Here is a 24,304-nt window from a genome sequence, read left to right on the forward strand (position 1 = left end):
CTGGGGAAAAGAGATTTATGAACACTTCTGAACTGATGCTGAAGTATCAAAATATAGTAAGAAAAAAGAAAAACTATAAGTGAACTGACTAGTCAAAAACGCCTAAACGGAAAGATGAAGAAAATAAAAAGCTGAAGTCAAATACTGCTCCTTAAAGAAATTTTAAAGTAACTTTTATAAAATTCTTTCTACTGCTAAAAAAAAATGTTTATGTAGTTTTGGCTTTTCTTTTAAAAAGCAAGGTGAAGCACAAATGAATTGCCCAATATAATAGCTTATGTTATTCAAAAAAAAACTGAATTACAGGGCTTCCCTGGTGGCGCAGTGGTTGAGAGTCCGCCTGCCGATGCAGGGGACACAGGTTCGTGCCCTGGTCCGGAAGGATCCCACATGCCGTGGAGCGGCTGGGCTCATGAGCCATGGCCGCTGAACCTGCGCGTCCGGAGCCTGTGCTCCGCAACGGGAGAGGCTACAATAGTGAGAGGCCCACGTACCACAAAAAAAAAAAAAGAACAACAAACAAACCTGAATTACAGTAAAATTGCTATTAAGTTTCAGACATCCAAAACTGACAGAAGTATGTTTGTTTCTAATAAAAATGTAGATGGTTAACCATTTGTATACCTAGTTGTACTCTAAATTCAGTTTATAATACTGTGTTTTGTATTACAGTCATCATTAAACACTTCTCTAAGTTCAACAATATCTCATTACCAGCAAGGAAAGAATACATCTTGAATTACAATGTGAAATTCTAAATCCATGAAGATATCAAAACCATAAAGAACAGAATTTAATATAAATTTAGACTGCAGCTGAATTCCATTATCAGCTTTCCAATTTTGAAAAACATAACTGAGAACCTGAAATCAGAATTTCCTTGAAAATTACACCATAAAATTGTAGTTTTTATACTTCATCAAAAACAAAACAAAACAAATGTTTAAGTTCGATGAAATATTATTTACCTGTTTCTGGGTTCCAAACATATACTATACCATCCTCACTTCCAGCAAAGAGAAAAGTCCCACATGGTGTCAAAGTACTGTGAATCTTCTCTCGATAATTTGCTGCACCTACAAATTTCCTTGCTGCTAATCTAGGAACCAAAAAGATTTTACAAATGAAACCTGTCTTACCCATTTAAAAGACTGGTGGTAGGAAAACTGTTAAATACTTCATTTGCATTTAACAACTTGTGAGAATCTGTTATGCAGGATACATTCTATGATGGATGCAGAATAAAGAAGAGATAATCCCAGAGCTCAGGGAGCTTATAATTTAGGAGAGAGAAGAAATGCATTAAAGTAAAATAGAAAGTGGATGTGGAAAGTGCCACAAAAGAACAGAAGGAGTACTTTTCAGATTTGGATAGGAGAGATGATTTCTAGCTATGGAGCAAAAGACTACTTTGGAAGTAGCATTTGTATTGGTTACTAAAAAATGAACAGAATTTTTATATTCTTATATTTTCTCCATGTGAAATACTTGATCATTGCAGAAGTATTAGACAAAACATTATTGAATCATCTATTAAATATGGTATATAATCTTCCAGGCTTTTTAACTTATGAATAATAACAGCTAACACTGTTTTAGTGCTTATTATGTGCCAGGTAGGTACTATTATCATCCCTGGTTTACAGAGAAGATATTACATATACTGCTCTGTTATCTGCTTTTTTCAGTCAACAATGAGTCATGAATAATGGCCACCATGTCAGAAAATAAAGATTACGCGTTATCATTTTAATAGGCATATACTATACCATTGTCTAAATGTATCTTAAGAAATTTTCTATCGTTGGATAACACTTAGGATGTTTCCAGCTTTCCCCTACCATGAATATGATTTCTGTGAACAACCTTGTGTGTATATATATATTTTTGCACTGCCTCATAATTATTTTCTTAACATAAATAACTAAACCTAAGGTTACTGGGTCAAACACTTCTGCTATGTCTGTTAATGTTTTAAGTACTTTAAATGTATAAACTAGTTTATCCCTCACAAAACACTTATGAGGATGGCATATTATTTCTTCCATTTGAGTGATGAGGAAAGAGAGACACAGGAAGATTAATCAGCTAGTAAGGGGTGGAACAGGCAGTATTTGACTGTAAGCAGTTTTCTTCTAGAGCCCAAGCATGATCATAGGCTGAATACTATACTGCTTAAAAAGAGAACAACCAAACTCTGCAGGCCTGGTCTTCTAAAGTCTGGCTCTAATTTCTGTTGGATTCTCTCTCAGCACTCCTTAGCAAGAAACCCATGCTCATACAGACTAACTCACTCTGCCCTGAATACAGCTTCTATTATTCTACCTCCAAACTTTATTCCAGGCTTTTCATGTTTTCCACCCTAGTGAGGACGCTGCCATCTTGTCTAAATTCTACCCATCCTTCAAGATTGAGCTCAAAGACCAGTCTTGCCACAGAGCCTTTAACAGAAGACTATATTATAGCTATCAGCTTTACCGTTGCCATGAAAAATACAATCCTTTTATTATGTATTTATACTCATTAAAAATACTTATTGAGTACTTGCTATCTGTTAGGTATGACGTGGGTACGATGTATAGAAAAAAAGAATAAGCAGATTCCAGTCCTTGAAGATCTCACAATGTAGCCTAAGTGTTTTGTATGTTATTTTGGAGGTAGTACAACTAGATTATAAATTCCTGATGAACAAATTCTGCTTATCATTCTCCTACAGCACCCATGCCAGTGTCTCAAACAGTTCTACATAAATACTGAAGGGCTTAATGGTTAGCCCTAAAGTGATGATTGCAGAATAAACTAACCTGGATTACCACATTTGCCTTCCTAAATACAATAATGAAATTTAATAAAATAGCTTTCTCTCATTTGTTTTACAGGAACTTTTAACGGCAAAACCAAAGCACACCAGAAGTCCATGCTGGTTTTCCTAGAACTCTGCTTCTGCCTTTTACATTAAAAATATCTCTTTTCATTTGCCTCTTTTAGAAACAAAACAAAAAGGAAAAACAAGGATGTATGAATCAAAAGCCCTCTCATTCAGGCACGATAGATCATAATACTATGTTAAACCAATATCATAAAGATAAAAGATATGTGGTGGCAGTAGTTTCTTTTTTTTTATTGTGAAAATAAAAAACAGTAGACTACATCTCAGCCTACGAACTATTCACATTTTGGGTCAGATAATTGTTGCAGAGGCCTGTCTCATGCACTGCAGGATGCTCAGTGATATCTCTGGTCTCTATCCACCAGATACCAGAATAAACATTCAAAAGTGTTTCTAGACACTGCCAGAGGTCCCCTGAGGGACAAAATTCTCTAGTTGAGAACCACAGCTGCACTTTATAAATATGAATTAAATCATTACTTATTCTATGAGCACTTAACCTGCAAATACTGAAATATACTTACATTCGGAGATCCATAATTCTCAAAGTACTGTCTTTGGTATGAATTAACAAACGTTTTCCATTGGGATGAACCTCCAAGTAACTTATTGGAATCCCCTTAAACTCACTCTCTTTAATTTCCTAAAATGATTTTAAAAAAGATTATAAAATATTACCACTGTAAAGTTTGTCTAAAGTTAAGCCCTTTTAAGTGTACAAATTTAATTTTAAGATGTCATTTTCAATTGCACAATACAGGATGTTTAAAAATTGTTAGCAAAATTATTCCAAGTAACTTCAGGTTAAGGACGAAAATAAAGCTGCTAAAATGTATTTTTTGGTTGTTATGTAACACCATATTTAATTAGTGTTTTTGTAGTATATTCCCAAACAAGAAGCACTTTCTACAAACACATCTTCTAACACTACACTGTTTATCATCAGATAAGAAACTTTCCAATTTTTATAAATTCAAAATTAAGTATAGAATTAGCTCTCAAGTTCTATTTCAGTCTCAGATTATTTCTTCATACATCTATTTCCACTTGTCCTGAAAAAGGTAAATTATCAGCATCTTATTCTGAAATAATTTAGTTTAGATTGTAATTTTTTTTTTTGATACTTAAGGCAGCTAAATCTTCTACTTATAGAAGAAGACTATAAACAGACCTGATTAATGATGTCAAGAAAGACACAAACACTGAAGAAGAATCTGCCTGAACAAGCCGTGTATAAGGACAATTTCCAAAGGTTCTTGTTTCGATTACCAGGAGAAAGAAAAAAACTGCAAATGCAAAACTGCTTAAACTAAAGTCTAAAGAGTCAAGAGAGGGTCTGCTTTAACCTGTAGGCAGAATTCTGAATTAGCCTTCTTCTCCCTCGAGGACCCCTTATTATTCTTGCTCGCTTCTCTTAGAGGGTCTCCTCTTCAGAGGTGGGTTGGCACCAGCTGAGGTGGGGTACAAACTGCTACAATCCTAGTATCAGCAGCTGAGCCCCTCCTACTGCCATTTGGTGCTAAAACCTGCTGTCAGCTTTTTACAAGTTACAGAATAAAGTCAAATACTGATACCATAGATGGGGATTTTACTGAGCCCAACTACAATGATTTGGAGGTGGAGATGCACTGCTGAAGGTGTGAGCAATTGGAGCAACACTTACACAGATGCAAATGTGCAAAATCAAAACCAAGGCTGCATAACAAGTTAAGTGTTAGGTACAGGTTTGAGAAAGCTGCTGGTAGCTTCAGTGTTTGTAGTATCTGTTAATGAGTTCCTTCATATTTTTATCATATTCATGCTCAAGCCCTAGTTCTAAAGACCACGCCCTATACCAAGGAGTGTGTGCAACAGCACATGGACACCTCATCTTAAGGGACAGATGTGTATAACCCAGCATCCTTCCCCCCACTGTTGGTTGAAGAGAACCACGTAAGAAATCGCAGTTTCCCATCTGTCCTAGGACATAAGCTACTAAAAAGACATCCCAGCTCATTTCCTAACTTTCTATTTTCAACTGTCTCAAGTAACCACCAGGAGGCAGATTTCCAAGGTATATTTGCCTTTTGGTTACTATATTGAGGTAAAGAAACACATGATTTTTAATACAAATAATAGACTCTGCATTGTAGACTCAAATGATTAGAAATGGTGCCTTTGGAGCCTTGCCAATCCTTTAGGTATCAATATATAAGTAATTAGAAAGTTCTTTTCGAAGTGTGTGAAATTAGGCTACAACATGAATCCCAAGCCATCATTCATTAATCTGACAGACTAGATGAGAATGACTAAAAATAGAATAGACTGGTTTTTAAACAGATCTGACAGACTCAACAGATTTAACTAAAGTTCCTGGAAATTCTTTTTCATGTAGAATGTCTTTTTTTCAAACAGGGACAATTATAATCTATTATGAAGAAGAACAAAACCGAAGAACACAGGTATAGCATATAAGACAAAAATTATATCAATACATATAAAAACAACTCAGGTTTAATGATTCATTTTGTATTTTTAACTTAAACATGCTAAATATACACCAACAAAGTTGCTTGGTATACAAGCCATCTTTAAAACACTCTGCTTCAAAAATGAGATCATTCATTTGTTTCTGCCAATTTAGTATATTTCAAATGAAACAATTACTGTGATTAAATGCTGGCCCTCTCATACTTATATAATCTTGATCACACAATTTTGAGGGATAGCACTGTTAACAAAACCTTGAGCACAGTGTTTTTAGTGATGTTATTAGACCAAGAAAAAAATAATATGAATAGCAGAAAATATAAGTTATTATGTACAGATGGTGATATAACATATACCTCATTTTGCATGAATTTCAGTAATGGATCCCTGAATACCACAGGGCAAATTAGGGCTCAAAATAAGAAACAAAAGCCTGGCCAAAATGAAGAAAATTTCACTACGTCACTATATTATCAATTAGCCATCAGGAAGACATGATAATTGACTTCTCAGGGACTGAGAAAAACTTAATTTCTTTGAAAAGAACAAATGGAATGTCCTGACATCTTTTTTTTTTTTAACATCTTTATTGGAGTATAATTGCTTTACAATGGTGTGTTAGTTTCTGCTTTATAACAAAGTGAATCTGTCCTGACATCTTAAAGTCATGTGGTTCAATTTTTTTCCCCCATTTCTTTAATTAAATCCCCAAATATGAAATGGTTCTATACCTTATTTACACTCCAGTGACGCACTGAGTGTTGCACATCATTAACTTTGACATACGTACTCCAAACAACAATCACCCCTGTGCAGTCTCCTGAATACATGTGATGACCTATTTAAAAAAATAAAATTACTTACATATAAATGTCACACAGAGGTTGAAACAAATATTATGAAATTGGGAAAACACATCCCCATAAAACAAAGAATTGAAGGGCTAGTAAAAGGCATTACAGTTTTTAAAAAGTCCAAAAGGCAGTCAGATCCCAACTATCTTTAAATGAATTCTTCACCCTTTTGAATTATTTTTGATGATTTATTTCCCTTTGTCACCTACCTGAATTTGAATACAAAAAGAAATGAGCATCTCAGTTTATGTGTACGTGGCTCAAATTCCAAAGCTAAACAAATTATTTGAAATATCCAATATGATCTGTATTGCTCACCTTCATTAACCTATATAATCTATTTTATATTCCTGGAAAAACACCTATACTCTAATATATACTGTTAGCATAATACCTGAGACCTGGTAGGAACTCAATAAATGACCAGGGAATGAATAAAATAATAAATAACAGGTGCTTCAGTTCAGCATCAATTTCTTAGAGTCAAACCATCTTACAGTTGAATGGGACCTCAGAGATCATCAGATTCAACTTCATAACCCGTCAGGAATATCTTACAAACCATTATGAACAGATGGTTGTTCAGCAACTGTGAATGTAATATTTTACACAAAAGTAGCTTATCCAACTGATGAAATGCTCTGTATATTAGAATGTTCTTTCTAATTTTGAGCAAAGAAAATCTGTTTCTTGCAGCTTTGGCCCTACTTCTACCTACAGAGCGACGTAGAAGGACTTCTCTTTTTTCCACATCTTAACCAAATATTTGAAGAAATTCTTCATCTCTCTTTTATGAGCTACTTCTATTATGACAGAATTTTCAGACGCCTTTCTATCCTTGGTTGACCTTTCCTGAATGTGTTCCTACTTATAAACATCCTTATGGTTGAACGGAGTACATTAGCAGTATTATCATCTTGATCTGGATCCCATACCAATTTATTATAGCTATACACACCTAGTATCTGAAATAATAGAAAAGGTGACTATTTAATAATGAATTTCTTTATTATTCCAGCTGACAAAATAACCTATATTTTATGTCCTTTAAACACTATCCTTAATACTCATATTCTAAGATTAAACCTTTAAATAATTGCAAATCTCCCTTCTATATGTTTCTGTACTTAAAAAAAAATCCTGTTGCTACATTTAAAATATATATTTTCAATATTCCTCTGGGATTTCCACCCCCCATCTTCCTCATTTTTACCCTTTACATAAAACGGCCCTTTAAAAAACCTACTAAGGGAATAATCACCAATCCAATGAAATATATTTTGCAATTTGGAACAGGACTGGTTGTTACAGCAAAGATTAGTTGAATCAAAATGTTTAGAAATTTATTGACTTCAAAATTAACTAACAATTCCCTCAGTGCCAAATTTATACCAAGGTCTATCATATGATCTTCAAAATATGCATAAATCTAAATATGCACAAACATATTTAATTTTATCTGATACATAAAGTCACCCTCAAGCTTAAATAATTATTATCCTAGTGAAACAGAAAATTTTTCAAAATTATTCATGTAACTAGCCTTCAACTGGCATATATTCTTGGACATACCTTCAATATCAAAACAGAGAGAGTTGATAAAACTCTTGTGAGCGTCAAACTGTCGGATTAACATGGCAGGATCCTCTCTCATATCAACTTTCCATATACGTATCACAGAATCATAGCATCCTGTAACCACCAGCTCTTTTACAGCTGGGTGGAATTTAGCCGTGTAAACAAAAGAAGGATGAGGTAAAACTCTGAAAGTATTTGTATTGTTTATTTCATTTTTCCATATCCTGGAAAAGGATAAAAAAGTTACATATTGCTTCTGAAAGGCAGACATTTCTCTAAGAACCAATATGAGCAATGGACTTTATAAAAGTAAGCAAGTGACAACAACCAATGGTAAATTTTGTAACAGTAAAAATAATGTGATGACATTATATGATAGCCAGAGTTCTTTCAGTTTGACAAAGCTATTTCTTATAGTTATTTTCAAGCATAATGGTTAATTCCTCTACTAATTGTAATCTATACTGTAAAATGAAAAAACTGTACTTGTATATGTCTGTACTTTTTAAACCTACCTATTTTTGGCATTGAGTAAACACATTGGATAGTTGGTAAAATACTGCATTTAATACAATATAAGTAAAAAACAAAACAGAGGGAGAAATTTCAATGATTTCCCATTTAGGCTGTGTATATTGTTTTTCCAAAGTGCTTACAGTTGAGGGTTTAGAGAAAAGGGTACTCTATTAACTTTATATTTGTAATTTCAAAGCATAGATAATGAACATAAACATCTCAAAGACTTAGAAGGCACATTGAAATTACTATATAAATACTTGAGTAAAATAACATTAAAATCATTACAATATTTTATAGAAAACAGGCTATCATCGAGCACTCACTTTATGTTTAATACTCTTGTTATCTCTTCCTTTATATAATAGGTGATTTGAAAGAAATTAATATTGTTATTGCTACAGTCTTGACAAGAGTAAACTCTAAGAGTTAGATACTCTGCAAGTCAATATGCAAAAATAGGCAAAATCTAGGAACAAACAGGTGCTTTGTGAGTGTGAAGCACTCGATTTTTAAAAATTTAAGTTATCAGAATTAGAAGAATTTATTAATTTTTTAACATGGGGATTTATAGTTCATCCTTTTAATTACTGTCTAAGAACTGAAGCAAATTAAGTCTTTTTCAAAATTATCTATAAAAAAAATACAGTTGTTATTCAAGAATAACATTCTATAAGTTTTCTCAGCAGCTGCTTAAAATACAGGATATGATCTTTAATTACTAAGAATTCAACCTAATAAATGAAGGAAGTGAAAGAACATGTTTTCAAGTAAAAGTAAAGCATGTGTGTCACTGCATAAACATTTTTACCACAGTGATACTTTCAATGAACATATGCAACATGAAATATAGTACGTATAGAAAGAACAAAATCACTAATTTGGAGGGAATATTAAGGAGGATGCTAAAAGATAAAAACTTCAGTGGCCTGCTAATAAATCTTGGCAGCATTATCTGAAATACTATACAACAAGAAGAAATGAAGCAACTGTACCTTAAAAACAGTTCAATATAATTAGAACAGACACAATATCTTAAAACAAAAACGAAGCATTTTACATAAAAGCGGAATCGGTACCAATGATGGCTTTCATCACCCAAGCAATGGTAGAATCCAAGATCAAAAGAAATGTATTAATGGGTTTGTGAAAAACAATCAGATTGACCGTAGACAGAGAAGAACAGTGATATACAAATCTGTAAAGACCAGATGAACACAAACAAAAATTATCAGAATTAGGAAAGAAAAAAGACATTCCAAAGTTAAAACAGTATGTGTGAAGAGAGGGCAGAGTGGGGCCTTATGGGTCTATCTGGGAGCCATTACACATGGATAAGTCTTTCTGATTATATTAGGAGCTGCTGAACTGTAGTGTTCTCAACTTATACTGAAGATAACTAAAGACGGAGATTTAGGTTAAGCCCATCTGGCAGAGAGCTAACCAGTGGAAAACAGTTACTCAGGAGACACTAACAATAAAAGGTGACGGTGACCCCAGAAGATAACAGAGGACCTGGGCAGAAACCCGAACTCCTGCCACTTCTGAGCATTAGCAACTCTGGTTCTCTTCCTTTTGACTTTAGCTCATTCAGTGTAAGTATTCTTCACCTCTTTCAAAAACCCCACTGCCTTTTTTGTTCTAGCCACAGCGTTTCTCTCTTCACTCAGTTAATCCTTCACAACAGTATTTTTAGGATGTAAAGAGTCCTAAATTAGTATCAACTTCCAAGCTACATAAAGAAAAAAATATCCTTTACTACAATATATGCTGTGCGAGGAAACCCAAGTTGACTTCAAGAAATGGTAAAATCTGAGCTGGGTTTTAAATGATGACTAGGAGCCCACCGTGGCTTACAAAAGGCATTTAGACGTGTGTTGAGTGAATGAGTTGGGCAGGAAGGGGAGGAGAAGGGCATGTCAGCATAGGAAGAGCCCACAGGTAACATGGAGATGCCAAAGAAGATAAGATGCTAAAGGTATTTCAAAAGATTGTGTGGGTGAGGCAGAGGGTACATGGGAAGTGCACAAGGGACGACAGAAGGTCAATGAGGGTCATGCCTGTCATGCCACGCTAAGGAACTGGAATATTTTCCAAAGCGCAAAGATTTTTAAAGTCAAGACATTATGAAAGATGGTTTTGGAAAGAATTTTAGCATAGCAGGGATGGAGGAGCTAGAGGGTGAACACTGGGAAAGCTTAGCAGCAACAGTTTAAGCAAAAGATAACAAGGACTTGAATTAACGCAACAGCAGTGAGGATAGAAAGAATGTGACAGAATGTGAGACTTCTAGGAGGCAGAATTAATATACTTGAGAACTACCTGTATGTAGAAAAGAAACACGAGTACTACTCTGAGTTCCCAGCTTGGGAGACAGGGTGGATAAGGATGCCATTAAAAACTATATGAGGGCTAAAAAAGGAAAACAAAATTTGGTGATTTCCGTTATGGATCTGAGGTGCCACTGGGCAATCCAGGCAGAAGTGTGTAATACAAAGTTGAATTCAGAAAAAGAGAAGGAGCTCCAAGTCATTAGCATGTAAGTGAGATTCAAAGCCAAGGAGATGAGAGAGACCAGGATAAGCACACCAAACCACAGAAGACATCGAATAAAGGATCTTGGGGATAGCATGTACAGAGAACAGGCAGAAGAAAGGGAACAAGAGAATGAGAATTGGTCAGACTGATAAAAAGAAAACAGAAGAGGTTGTCAATGAAAACCATGACTTGAAAATATTTCAAGACTGATCAATAATGAATTATTGCAGTGAAGGCAAACAGGGTAAGGACTAAAACTAGCCAGTGGATCCGAAAATTAGTAAGAAACTGCAGCTCTCTCAAAGGAAGTTTATATAGCACGCTTGAAGTGAAAGCCAGACTAACTGGGGGAAAGTAAAGACAGTGTGTATAGGATGCTTCTTGATGGTGTAGAAAGAAAAATAATGTGGTAGCCTGAAAGGCAGGAGGAGTTTAGAAAAAGATTTCCTTAAGATAAGGAGATTTAAACATACTTCTAAGATGAGAGGAAAAAATCAATAGAGAAAGATACTAAAGAGACAACAGAGGTAGGAAATAAACGTAACAGATTAAAAAAGTAACTTTTAAAATATTTTATTGTGATACTTATTAAATTGGAAGGGGTTAAATTATTTTCAAAACTGACATTTTGAACAGTGCAAATAGTTGACAATCTATTAAGCTCTTAAAACATAAGGTGCATATTCGTTTACTGACCCTACACTGTGCATTGAGCAGCACCATGTCCTGGCCTCTGCATCCAGCTAACAGTGGAGGCAGAATCCCTGCCATCAAGAGTTTATATTCCAGGAAAAATCTCAGTTGTTTAAGAACTTCATCTCAAAATATTAATCAAAGAGTGTACAAAATGATCATTTAAAGACAGTGAGGACTAGAAACATTATATATTACATAAACGAAATATATTTAACAGAATGCCTTTAGAAAAAACGTTTTCATTACTTCTTATTTAATCAGTGAGTCTGTATGATGCATGTTTATGACGGTTCCTTGATAAGCAAAACATCACTGAAGCATAAGAGTAGTTATATCACTTTATATTCATTCGCTCTGCTTTCTTTGAGGGCAAGCAGCATACACAGCGAGTACTTCTCAAGGATACTAACCTGGCAGTGCCATCAGATGATGCAGTAAGAATATAGCGATCATCTTTTGACCAGCAAAGATCATAAATGATATTGAGGTGGCCACACAATTCTCTCATGAAACGTCCAGAAGGAATTTCATATACTAATGAAAATATTCGAAAATTAGTATGTTTCCAGATAGAGGATTCTTAACCGAATAACATAAAAATTCATAATTTATAATAATTTGTATACCAGGTAAGCACTGTCTATAAGAATATTATCACCAAAGACATTTTCAGTATTAAAAAATTTCAAAGTCTAGGGCTTCCCTGGTGGAGCAGTGGTTGAGAATCTGCCTGCTAATGCACGGGACACGGGTTTGAGCCCTGGTCAGGGAGAATCTCACATGCCGTGGAGCAACTAGGCCCATGAGCCACAACTACTGAGCCTGCGCATCTGGAGCCTGTGCTCCGCAACAAGAGACGCCACGATAGTGAAAGGCCCGCGCACAGCAATGAAGAGTGGCCCCCGCTTGCTGCAACTAGAGAAAGCCCTCGCACAGAAACGAAGATCCAACACAGAAAAAATAAATTAATTAATTAATAAACTCCTACCCCCAACATCTTGTTAAAAAAAAAAAAAAGTCGGGCTTCCCTGGTGGTGCAGTGGTTGAGAGTCCGCCTGCCGATGCAGGGGACACGGGTTCATGCCCCGGTCCGGGAAGATCCCACATGCTGCAGAGCGGCTGGGCCGGTGAGCCATGGCCGCTGAGCCTGCGCGTCCGGAGCCTGTGCTCCGCAACGGGAGAGGCCACAACAGTGAGAGGCCTGCGTACCACCAAAAAAAAAAAAAAAAAAAAAAAAAAAAATCAAAATCTATTTAAAAGTAAGTTTTCACTTGCTTTAGACACAAGAATTTACATACCGAAAATTTTATAATGGGCTACAATTAACAATTATTCTTATCTCTTCAAAGCAATTCTAATAATCTTTGATAATCAATTTATTAATCTAATAACTTTAAAAAAGTATTTATTTATTTAGGCTGTGCCGGGTTTTAGCTGCGGCATGCGAACTCTTAGTTGTGGCATGCATGCGGGATCTAGCTCCCCGACCAGGGATGGAGCCCAGGCCCGCTGCATTCGGAGTGTGGAGTCTTACCCACTGGACCACCAGGGAAGTCCCTCAAATAACTTTTAAATTGCAATTCACTTCAAAGATTCTGTAATTTGGTCTTTCATGAATAAGGTATTATCTTATCTGAAAATCAATCAAATTCCAACCAAAATTTAACTATTCGAAGCAATGAGAAATTTAAACTGTGCTATTGTGAGAAAAAAATTCTAATACTAAAAATGATAGACACTACTGTGAGAGAATGAACAGAGATTTAATCTGATAAACAAGGCATTGTGTTATGGCTATGGTATATATATATATATATATATATATATATATATATATATACAATGAAATCTAAGATAACAACTTAACACAGAAAATACTTTCCAAGTCTCTACTTCCACCTAGTGGTAAAACCAACTGCTCTTTAAACTATCAAGCAGTACACAAGAACTTCTGTGATAGCAAAATAAAGACCTCGGAAAATCTGCTTCCCCATAAAAGCAACGAGAACACTGGCAAAAATTGTCAAAATTAACTTTTTCAGAACTCTGGAAATGAAAGGCTTGCAAAAATCTGAGGAGCATTTATTAAAGAAAACAGCTGAATCTTGGTGAGAACACTGAGCTCTGCAGTGTTTTAACTTGTCCTGTTCCCATTCCCCTCTCCCAAGCTCCAAAGTGGACTTAAAAACCAACAGCCTTGAAACTACGAAGAAAACCAGCAGCCTAGCAGCTATGGGATGGGGCAGAAGAGGCCTGAAGATCTCCAAAGCCCCACCTCCAAGATTTATCACTGCTGGACAGCTTGGCAGCTCCCGGAAAGGCTCCATTTTCAGGGCTTGGCTTTATCTGACCTGGCTCTGAGCATGATCTGTGTGAAGAGCTGAAACTCTAGGGTACATGAAATAATCAGTGGTGTGGCTATCTGACACAGTGATACCAGGTGGGCCTAAGAAGAGGCTGACCAAAAAATTCAAAAGGAAAAACTGGGAATGAGATGTTCATAGGGCACTTTGAAAAGCTCCAATACATTCTGGGGAATCTAGAAGGACACTTACACATGAAAGGCTGTGTATATACTGTGCAAGAAAGACCTGAAAGGCCCTATCTCTTACTGTGACTGCCCTGAGGGCTGTGCAAGTAAAGGCTAAGGCAAAGTTGTAAACTCCCTACTTTAGAATTGAAACCATATCCCAACACACACACACACACACACACACACACACACACACACACACACGCACAGCACTTCGGCACAGGCTGGGAGACCCATTCACTCAGGCATTTAAAAATCCCTCTCTAACCACTAGCGGACCACTAAGCTAACCAAGCAACGACTCCAGGGGTAAAACCTGACAAAGGATAAAGACCACAGAATTAGTCCAGGAACATCACTAAACAAACAACAACAAATCCCAGGTGGACAAATGGAGGGGGGTAAAGAGGGGAATCTGATTTCCAGAGTTGCCACATTGTAATATTTAAAATATCCAATTTTCTACGGAGACACACCCCTAAAAAAACCCCAAAATAGTAAAGTATGGCCACACACAGGAAAAAAAGCAGTCAACAGAAACTGTCTATGACACTGGTTTCCTAGATAAAGACTTTAAATTCACTTGTATAAATATGTTCAAAGATATAAAGAAAACCACATCTAAAGAACGAAGGTGTGAGAATTATTTCTTACCAATTAATAGAGCATATAAAAAAAGACCAAGCAGAAATTCTAGAGTTGAAAAGTACAATAACTGAAATAAACAATTCACTAGAGGGTATCAACAGCAGATATGAACTGTCAGAATAGTCAGTAAACTTGAAGACAGGTCAATTGAGATTATGCAGTCAGAGGGGCAGAAAGAAAAAAAAATGAAGAAAAATGAATAAAGGTGCGGAGACCTGTAGGACGCCATCACGTGTACCAATATAGAAATGATGGGAGTTCCAGAAGAAGAGAAGAAATAGAAAGGGGTAGAAAGAACATTCAAAGAAATAAAGATGAAAAACTTCCCAAACTTGTGAAAAACATCAATCTGCACATCCCAGAAGCTAAATGAATTCCTAGTAGACACACCATAATCAAAAAAACGACAAAGATTCTTCTTTTGTTTTTTGAGATTTAAGCAGTAAGTATATCTAAATTCAAGTTTTTCTTTCTTTCTTTTTTAAAAATATTTATTTATTTATTTATTTGGCTGTGCCAGGTCTTAGTTGCACATAACAAATTTGAGGGCTTTCATAATCAAATTATCACTACTATCAACTGACTAAAATTGGATTAAAATTCGTCAAGAGATTTATTAATCCTTCATGTTGCAAAATTTCTATATTTAAAGTAGAAAATGCTTAAAAAATACCTCCTGAATGTTTTAAAAATAAATTTATCTTCCTTCATTTGATCATTTTCATTCTATTTCTGGACCGACACTGTATAGCAAAGTGCAAAATTATTATAAAAGAACTGTTACTTTACTTGAGGAAATCTATTTTAATTTAGTAGTACTAGTGGATGACTCAAATTAAGATTTCAATGAATTTTAAAAACCAAAAAACATCCTGCGTATAGACTACAATCAGCTTAAACAGAAGGATCATTACTCACAAATAATTGGATACCCATCCCGGCTGGCACAGGCTGCTGCTAATATTCTTCCATTGTGGGAGAAAGCAAGGCAAAAACATCCTCGCTCTCCTGCATTTAGTGAGAAGAGGTGCTTGTTTGGGATACGGCAAGCCTGAAAAACATACATTTTACCAATATAGATGAAGAATATAGATATATAGATATATAGATATTTTACCAATATAGATAAAGATGAAAATATGAAAGCTAGCTGTTAACTTCAATTATTGTAGCTGTTGCAGTTTCTGGTTTTTTAAAAAGTCCCTCTACTGTGATGCAGAGGAAGAAGCAAGTAAGCAAATGATGGAAAACCATAGTAAATTACTTTCAAAGCAGAGAATCACTTTCAATTCTCCAGAAAATTAAATGAATTTATACTCCATGCCTAATAGCACTATTCATCCAAAATATGAATAGAAAATTTCAATATCTGATACTCCAAAGCTGTCACTACCACATTATTTTTATACAGCCACAAAAATGAATGTATGTTACACCCTTATTTAATGACAGCAACTAATAAGTGATTTTTGCTGAACCATAAACTTGTTCTGAGTCTATAAATGCCATATAGGCCTAGCTGAAGTCCATGATGTATGAATATTCATTCTCTTTCTTTTTTTCTCTCTTAAAATAACCACTATTTGTACTGCCTTCCAAAATGTATTTTCAAAGTAAATCAATCACCTCCTATTGATTTCTCATTCACTAATTTTATTAAAATTCCTTCATAATTTTTATGTTTCATTCCTTATTATCAGATGAAACCAAAACTTTCTGTACATTATTATCTGCTGTAGAAAATACTACTTTTTTTTTTTTTTTTTTTGCGGTACACGGGCCTCTCACTGTTGTGGCCTCTCCCGTTGCGGAGCACAGGCTCCGGACGCGCAGGCTCAGCAGTCATGACTCACGGGCCCAGCCGCTCTGCAGCATGTGGGATCTCCCCGGACCAGGGCACGAACCCGTGCCCGCTGCATCGGCAGGCAGACTCTCAAACACTGCGCCACGAGGGAAGCCCACTACTTACTTTTATTTGTCCTAATTCTCTCTTTCAAACTTTTGTGAGCCTTAGTTCCTGTGTTTCTTATTATTCAAAAAGTTCAACTGAACATATATTGAGCCCTTACTATATGCCAAGAATGTGGCACTTTATTACAAATGTCTTTTTATATATTCATCACAGTAAACCTGTAATTATTATTACTATATATAGCTAATAAGGATTATTCAGAGGGTTAAGCCCAGCTTAACGGGTCGAGTCAAAGACTACTGGTTCAAGGGCCCGCTTTCTAGATTGGTACCAGCTTTTTCATAAGTAGCATCAAGATTTAGCAGCATTATGAAGAGGCAGCATTATGAGCAGCTACTAGAAAGGCGAAAAATTCAACAGACATTTATTAGGTGCCAATAATGTACCAGACACCATTTTCCCTCCATTCTCTATTGGGATGATATAGAAAAGGGAAAGGGGGATAAAAAGAAGACAAAAATTGAAGGAAAAGTTAGTAAGTTTCATAACCACTTGCTGCTGCTCTTAGAGGAGGAGATATAGTTAAGGAAAACTCTGTGCCTCATCACTTAAGCCAAACTACTAACGGCACCATCATTTTCTTTGTATTCCCAGAGTTTGACACTGTATGCAGAAGAGGCACTTGATGATCGTTTAATAACAGCAATAAAGATCCTCAACATTTTCAACTCTTTCCCCTTCTTCACTACCTTGTCAGTCACTAACTCACACTAGGTCTTTCCTTTTGTATTTACCTCTTACTTCTCACTTTTGCCACCAATACCCCAAGGTATTGGGGTATTGGACCCTTCTCAAGGTTGGACCCTTCTCATCTCACACATCAATGACTGCAATGGCTACCTTCCTCTCATTCTGATGTATCCTACCTCAAGATCTACCTGCCATCGCCAGCGTTAATCTGTCCTAAAATACAACGGTTATCGTGCTTCCTCCCTATCTGAAACCTCCCATTATCTCTCAATCCCACACAATCAAATATTAGGCTACCTACCATTAGAGCCACTCCACAATGTGGGCCTAATCTATCACACCACTTTTACCTCTTATACAAACTTGGGTTTCCAGCCAGCCAAGTTTTGAGTGCCTGAGGAATACAGCAGGTGCTTTCCCATTTATTTACAACATTGCCACAATATGAAATACTCCTCCCTGTCCTCTTCACCCACTCCTAACTTTGCCATGCTTTAAAGTCTACCTCAAGTTCCACCAACCTGTTGAATGAACCCTTCTTCCACCACTCCAGATCACCTTCTACATAGCTGCAATTCTCAAACTGTTTTAGTTTCAGGGTGCTTTACAGTCTTAAAAAAATTTTGAGGACTCCAAAAAGCTTTTATGTGGCTATATAAACAGATATTTATTATATTAGAAATTAAAATTGAGAAATTTTTAAAATATTTGTTAATCATTTAAAAAACAACAGAGCAAACCTATTAAATGTTAACAAATAATTTCTTTTTATGAAAAATAACTACATAAAGTGGAATTGTTCTATATTTTTGAAAATCTTTTTAACATCTGGCTTAATAAAAGAGAGCTGGAATTTCATAACTGCTTCTGCATTCACCCTCTTGTGATATCATGTATCATTCAGTCTCTGGAAAACTCCAGTGTATACTTGTGAGAGAATGAAAGTCAAAAAGAAAAACTAAATCATTATGGAATCATTATGATCTTATTATGAAAATAGACTGACTTCAACAGACCCCTTGAAAGTATCTCAGGACTCCCAGCAGTCCCCAAATCATACTTTGAGAACTACTGATCTAAACAATTATTTTTTTTTTTTTTTTTTTTTTTTGCGTTATGTGGGCCTCTCACTGTCGTGGCCTCTCTCGTTGCGGAGCACAGGCTCCGGACATGCTGGCTCAGCCGCCATGGCTTATGGGCCTAGCCGCTCTGCGGCATGTGGGATCCTCCCGGACCAGGGCACGAACCCGTGTCCCCTGCATCGGCAGGTGGACTCTCAACCACTGCGCCACCAGGGAAGCCCTAAACAATTATTTTTATAGCTATATTTCCTCAAGACTTCTTTGCAGCAAACCTGACAGTGAACAACACTGTAACCACTTCCCGTGTCCCCAACTGACGTGAAAGGTCCCCAAGGCCACAGTCTAAGTATTATTCTCTCCATATTATTATGTCTGAAGTATTTAAAATTGATTTTAAGATGTATCTGTAAAATTAGCCTCAGAAAGAAAGTCAGATATCATGCAAAACAAAATGTGAACAGGTCTAGGAAAATAGTCATTCTTTGTATATACTGAGTATATAAAATGAACCACTCCACTCTTCATGGAAATAAGAGATTTGCAAAACTTTATCAGAAATGCTTCTTGCCACTACAAAATATGCTAACCAAGTAAGAGAACTTTAGAAAAAGCTTAAATACAGCTCAACTTGTGGTAAAGATATATACATATACCTATCTCTATCAAAATGTGACTCAGGAAGAAGCCAGGAGCTATAAAAAAGTTCATGAATCCATAAATTGTAGATTTACGGGCTGAATTGTGTCCCTCCAAATTCATATGTTGAAACCCTAACCCCAGTACCTCAGAATGTAACAGTATTTGGATATAAGGTCTTTAAAGAGCTGATTAAGTTAAAATGAGGTTGCTAGGGTACAGCCCTAATCTGATAATAATAAGAAGAGACACCAGTGATGCACGCACACAGAGAAAAGACCATGAAGACGCAGCAAGATGGCAGCTACCTGCCAGCCAATGAGAAAGGCCTCAGAGTAAATCAACGCTGCCAACCCTTAATCTGGGACTTCCAGCCTCCAGAATTATGAGAAAGTAAATTTCTGTTGTTTAAGAGGCCCAGTCTGTGATATATTTTTATGGCAGCTCTGACAAACTAATAAAACTCCCCAGGTCACTAAAGAACTTACGATAGTGTCTTTATGCACATGATAGGCACTCTATTATTATTTACCAAATGAATTAATAGAAAGACAAGATCATGGTTAAAAACAAGGATAATCTGGGAGTTTTAAGTAGGAAGCCAGTTACCATAGGAGCTGTTGGCGTTTTTAAGGTAAATGAGTAAATATCTAAATGAATCCAGTGTCAGAGACCACTTCACCTGCCCAGGCAGTCGTTTCCACTTCACCACTTCCTTTGAATCTTCTAATCCAGGTTCTGTGTCTACTGAACGTGCCTCATGGTGTTGTTCACAATACAATGGTTTACCCTTTTCTTCCTGAAGAGCCATCATAGAACGATAAGATGGCTTTATCTAAATATGTATAGAAAGTGAGAAAATGTATATATCACGTTAATCTTTTTCTCTTTTCTAGCATATATGGTTTTTAAAATATTGAAACAAACATTATAATACGAAAATGTTTTCAAAATGTAATCCAGAAAAAAATCCTACTTTTTGCTTGAAATTACAGTCCTAAACCCAAAAGCCTTAAAAGTGGGAAGGAATAAAACAGAACTCCAATAGTTACATAAAATAGTTTTAGTAACTCTGTCCCTTTGTTTCTGCCTCTTCGCCAATACCTACCAGATGTTATATTATGGCTCTGACATTGTACTATGGTATCTCTGGCTTTAGGATCATGAAACTGATAACATAAAGATCTAAAGATTTTTAAATCCTCCATTTCTTAAAATAGGTTTAACTACACTCAAACCAATGAAACCAACCCTATGGTCACATTTTATAAGATCAACTACAGAATATGCAACTGGCCTGAAATGTCTTATAGCAATGAGACAAAAGCAGAAGTTTCACCTCATTTTAGGACAAATGCTTCACTAAGATATTCATAATTTTAACCTATGTGAAACAGAAGTAGAAATATTACTTACTGATTATTTGAATAATATTGTAAAAAAATGTGCCTGTAATTCATGGGTCTGCAAGCTATGGTCTGGGCCAAATGTAGCCTGATGATGTTTTTGTAAATAAAGTTTTATTTGAACACATCCAAACCCATTTGTTTAGTTATCACCTACATATGTCTATGTAGCTACTTTCACGTTATAAAGGCAAGGTTGAGTGGCTCCAACAGAGACTGTATAGCCTACAAAGCCTAAACTATTTACTGTCTGGTCCTTTATGGAAAATATTTGTCAACTCCCACTTTAAATCATTCTCTTATCTTTAATTTTTAAGGATCAGTATTATTAAAAAAATGTATTTTTTTCCTAAAACTGAAATCTATACTTAGTACTTAAAATTCATTTAAGTATCTTTTAAGTATCAGCTATTACAGGCTTAATATATAATCTCTGAAGGTCCCTTTCTATTTCAGAAGTCTATTAAAATAATTCTAAAGACTCTACCTTTTTAGAAATAGAAACATGTCACCATTTAATCTCAACAATGGAAGATATATTTTTTGCATGCGCTATTAACTTACACATTCTGGAACTTTTAATCCTCTTACAGTTACATACAACGTTGATGGATAACGATTTCTTGGACATTTTAACCACCACTCAAAAACCTCAACGACATTTGATTGGGATCGAGGCTTTGTGGGTGGGTAATACAGCTGCAAGCGAAGTTTCGAATTGATGTTTACATTTCCATTGGCTCCTAGAAGCTTAAAATAAGAATTCAAATAAAACGTTACCTTCATTGAAAATACAACCAATAAAGCAATAGTATATAGTCAAAAACTCATTTTAAAAAGATTAACGTGGCATGCTGAAATTCTTTAGATTTGTAAAGCAGAGGAAAGAACACTGACACAGTTGGTCAAGCACAGTTCCAGGTCATTTTGACAAGATAGCCCAAATGACTTAAAATATCTTCCCAATGGCTGTGTCTTTTCCCCTATACAACTTCAGACTGTTGGTAAAGCATTTACATTACTGTGCTGGGTGTTACTTTGTTCAAAGGAGGTGATCAATACACATTTGTTTGTAATAATACTGTTTGTAATAAAGATTAAAATGCATATTATTTAAACAGAAACAAATTTCCCATTTGTTCAGCATCAGTATTTTTAGTGGTAAAATTTCATGATGTTTAAATTTTTAAAAAGTCAAAATTATTTTAAAAAAGTAATTAAGATACTTAAACTTGTTTGAGCCCCTTACTACATTTTTAAAATATTTTAGTCTACCCTCTTAAAAAGGTCTATTCAATCAAGAGAAACTATTAAACAAGACAACGTATGTTTCAGCTACATAAATGGAGATTCTTATGAGAAAAATAATGTCACCAACTCAAAATAGGTCCTCTTTCACTAGACTATGACTCAAGTAGAAAATACCTTTGCTAACTTTTGTGCCCTTTACAAATTAGTAGAGACAGTTGGGAGCTTTTGCAGCAGTTTAGGCAGGTGGAGCTGACAAACTCCAAGAGTAGGAAGGGACCGAGTACAGGGAATATTTAATAACTGTTACTGACTCATGCAACTTGGAAAGTAAACACGAGAAGAATCAAGAAAGACTCTAAGGTAGCGCTACCCAACAGAACTTTCCGTGGTGATGGGCATGCTCTCTATTTGTGCCATGCAAAACAGTATCCATTAGTCACACATGGCTATCGAGCATTTGAAGTGTGGCTAGTGCAGCTGTGGAAATTAATTTTGAATTATATTTAATTTTAGCTAATTAATCTGAATTCAAATGGTCACTTATGACCTGTGGCTACCAAAACAGATAGGGCAGCTCTAAGGTTGTAAACTTGGGAGACTGGACAGATGGTGGTGCTACCAACTGAAGCAGCAGATGTGGAAAAGTTAAGAGATCTAGGGAAGATGTTCAGCATGGGGGGGGTCAGATATCTATGGGTCACCCAAGTTGAAATGTCTGAATTCTGAGGCACACACAAGAAAAGTGGGTCTAAGAAAAGTGGATTAAAGATGGAATCATGAGTAGGATTGATATTAAAGAGATAGGTGGTAGACCAGGAAGGAAACTGAAGGAACTGAAGGAATGGGATAAGGAAAATCAGGAAAGGATGGTGTCGAGAAAACCAAGGTAACAAGAGTTTCAAGAGAGTGATATCATGCACACAGGTGTGATAAAAGAAGAACTAGAAAATGTTCAATAATTTGGTAAATAGAAGTCATAGTGATATGTTTGGAGAAGCTTTAGTAGCTGAGGCAAAATCCAGATTGCAGTGTGTTCAGGGATGAGGCATCAATAAAGAAACAGAGCTGGCAAAAAATATAGCTCATCGTTTCCCTACCCCTCTCAGGGGAAGATGTAAAGTCAATGGAGGTCGTAAGCTGAGAGGTGATGTTATGATATAGAGGCGTAAAAAACCAGTTTCAAATTGAGCAATTGATATGTTCAGTTGTTAAATATTAAACAGTCGAGATTCCCTTCATAAACTGTACTACTATCTGCCTGAAGCTTATCATAAGGGAATAATATCATTTTTAGAAGATATTTATTCCCCAGATTCTAAATCATACTTTCCATAAGTTGTATTAATATTCACCAGGCAATTTAGTTTATACTAGTATGCTACTTAGTATGAGTAAACAACTAAGATTCAGCCAAGATCCTGCCATTATGATTACAAACTACAAAGTGGAACTTGAATAAATAAGGCTTTATTATTTTTTAGTTTAAAAGATCAGTCATATATATGTGCTAAAAGAATCAAAAGCGCCTCTACCTGAGAATTAGGATAAAGTCTCATTTAAATCTGGACAAAGATCCTTTGGGGTTCATTTGGACCACTATGATAACTTTACAGTTATCTAGGACAGTCCTGGAACCAATGGTATAGGTTTTAAAACATTCACATTTTAATTTGATTCATGCCACTTTCTCAATAGATATTCGCGGAGCACTTTCTATGTGCCATTAATATGCGGAGAGTGATGATATTATAAAATAGAGAGTTTGAAGAGTGATATATTAAATGCAAAGAGATCTGGTAAAATAAGGACTAAAATATGTTCAACAAATTGGCCAAAAAGAATCACCAGTGACTTGAAAAGCTTACAGTCTAATGAAAGAGATATGTGTTCTAATAGAGGATGCACATAGAATAATGTACACTTTATTCCTGACTGCCATTTATATCAATGGCATAAAGTGGATAAATAAATAAAACTTAATATGACACAAAGGTAAAAATGCTGTGAAATACATTGTTTCCCAAGTGCAGTTTACAGTAAATACTGCAGTTCTGCACAAACCATAGCATAAAAGGAATGAAAAGTTTCTAATAAGACCACAAGATGGCAATGTTTACTATGTGAAAGTGACCTTCTTTGCAGTTTTTTTGTTTGTTTGTATTTTTGCCTTTTTCTTTTTTATTTGGTATGAGAGGGGGTCTAGAAAAAGGTATAACAGGTTATAGAAGGGAGATTTTAGAAGGTACAATGGACTAAGTGATTCTTCAGCCTATCAGACTGCCCTTCAGCAAGCAGACTGCACCTCTCCTAAAGCCTCTAACCCACAACATGGATTCAGTGCCCCATCTGGGTCTTCACAGCATCTACTCCATAGCACGTAATCATATAGGTAATACGTTTATACAGAAACTGAACTGGAGGCCAAGGACAATGTCTAATTTATCTATGAATGCCCTATATTTAGCAGAGTACCTGGCATTTCATAGACTATTTTCATAGACTATTTACCATGTACATTTCAAATAGTAAATACTTGTTGAATGGA

General features: G+C 35.7%; 1 protein-coding gene across 1 annotated transcript in view; it reads right to left on the reverse strand.

The window, feature by feature from the left end:
• The window catches only part of AHI1 (Abelson helper integration site 1), a 208,437-nt gene that overhangs the window by 147,157 nt on the left and 36,976 nt on the right, over nucleotides 1-24,304 (reverse strand). The window contains exons 10-17 of the mRNA XM_082668729.1: nucleotides 21,073-21,258; nucleotides 19,785-19,937; nucleotides 15,641-15,773; nucleotides 11,952-12,075; nucleotides 7,786-8,015; nucleotides 6,091-6,197; nucleotides 3,415-3,533; nucleotides 969-1,099 (exon numbers count right to left, since the gene is read on the reverse strand). Coding sequence (XP_082524855.1) covers nucleotides 969-1,099; nucleotides 3,415-3,533; nucleotides 6,091-6,197; nucleotides 7,786-8,015; nucleotides 11,952-12,075; nucleotides 15,641-15,773; nucleotides 19,785-19,937; nucleotides 21,073-21,258 — 1,183 coding nt within the window. The remainder of the gene's footprint in view (nucleotides 1-968; nucleotides 1,100-3,414; nucleotides 3,534-6,090; nucleotides 6,198-7,785; nucleotides 8,016-11,951; nucleotides 12,076-15,640; nucleotides 15,774-19,784; nucleotides 19,938-21,072; nucleotides 21,259-24,304) is intronic.

The sequence above is a fragment of the Grampus griseus genome, assembly GCF_964374135.1.
Source record: "Grampus griseus genome assembly, chromosome: 13".
Taxonomy (NCBI): Eukaryota; Metazoa; Chordata; class Mammalia; order Artiodactyla; family Delphinidae; genus Grampus; species Grampus griseus.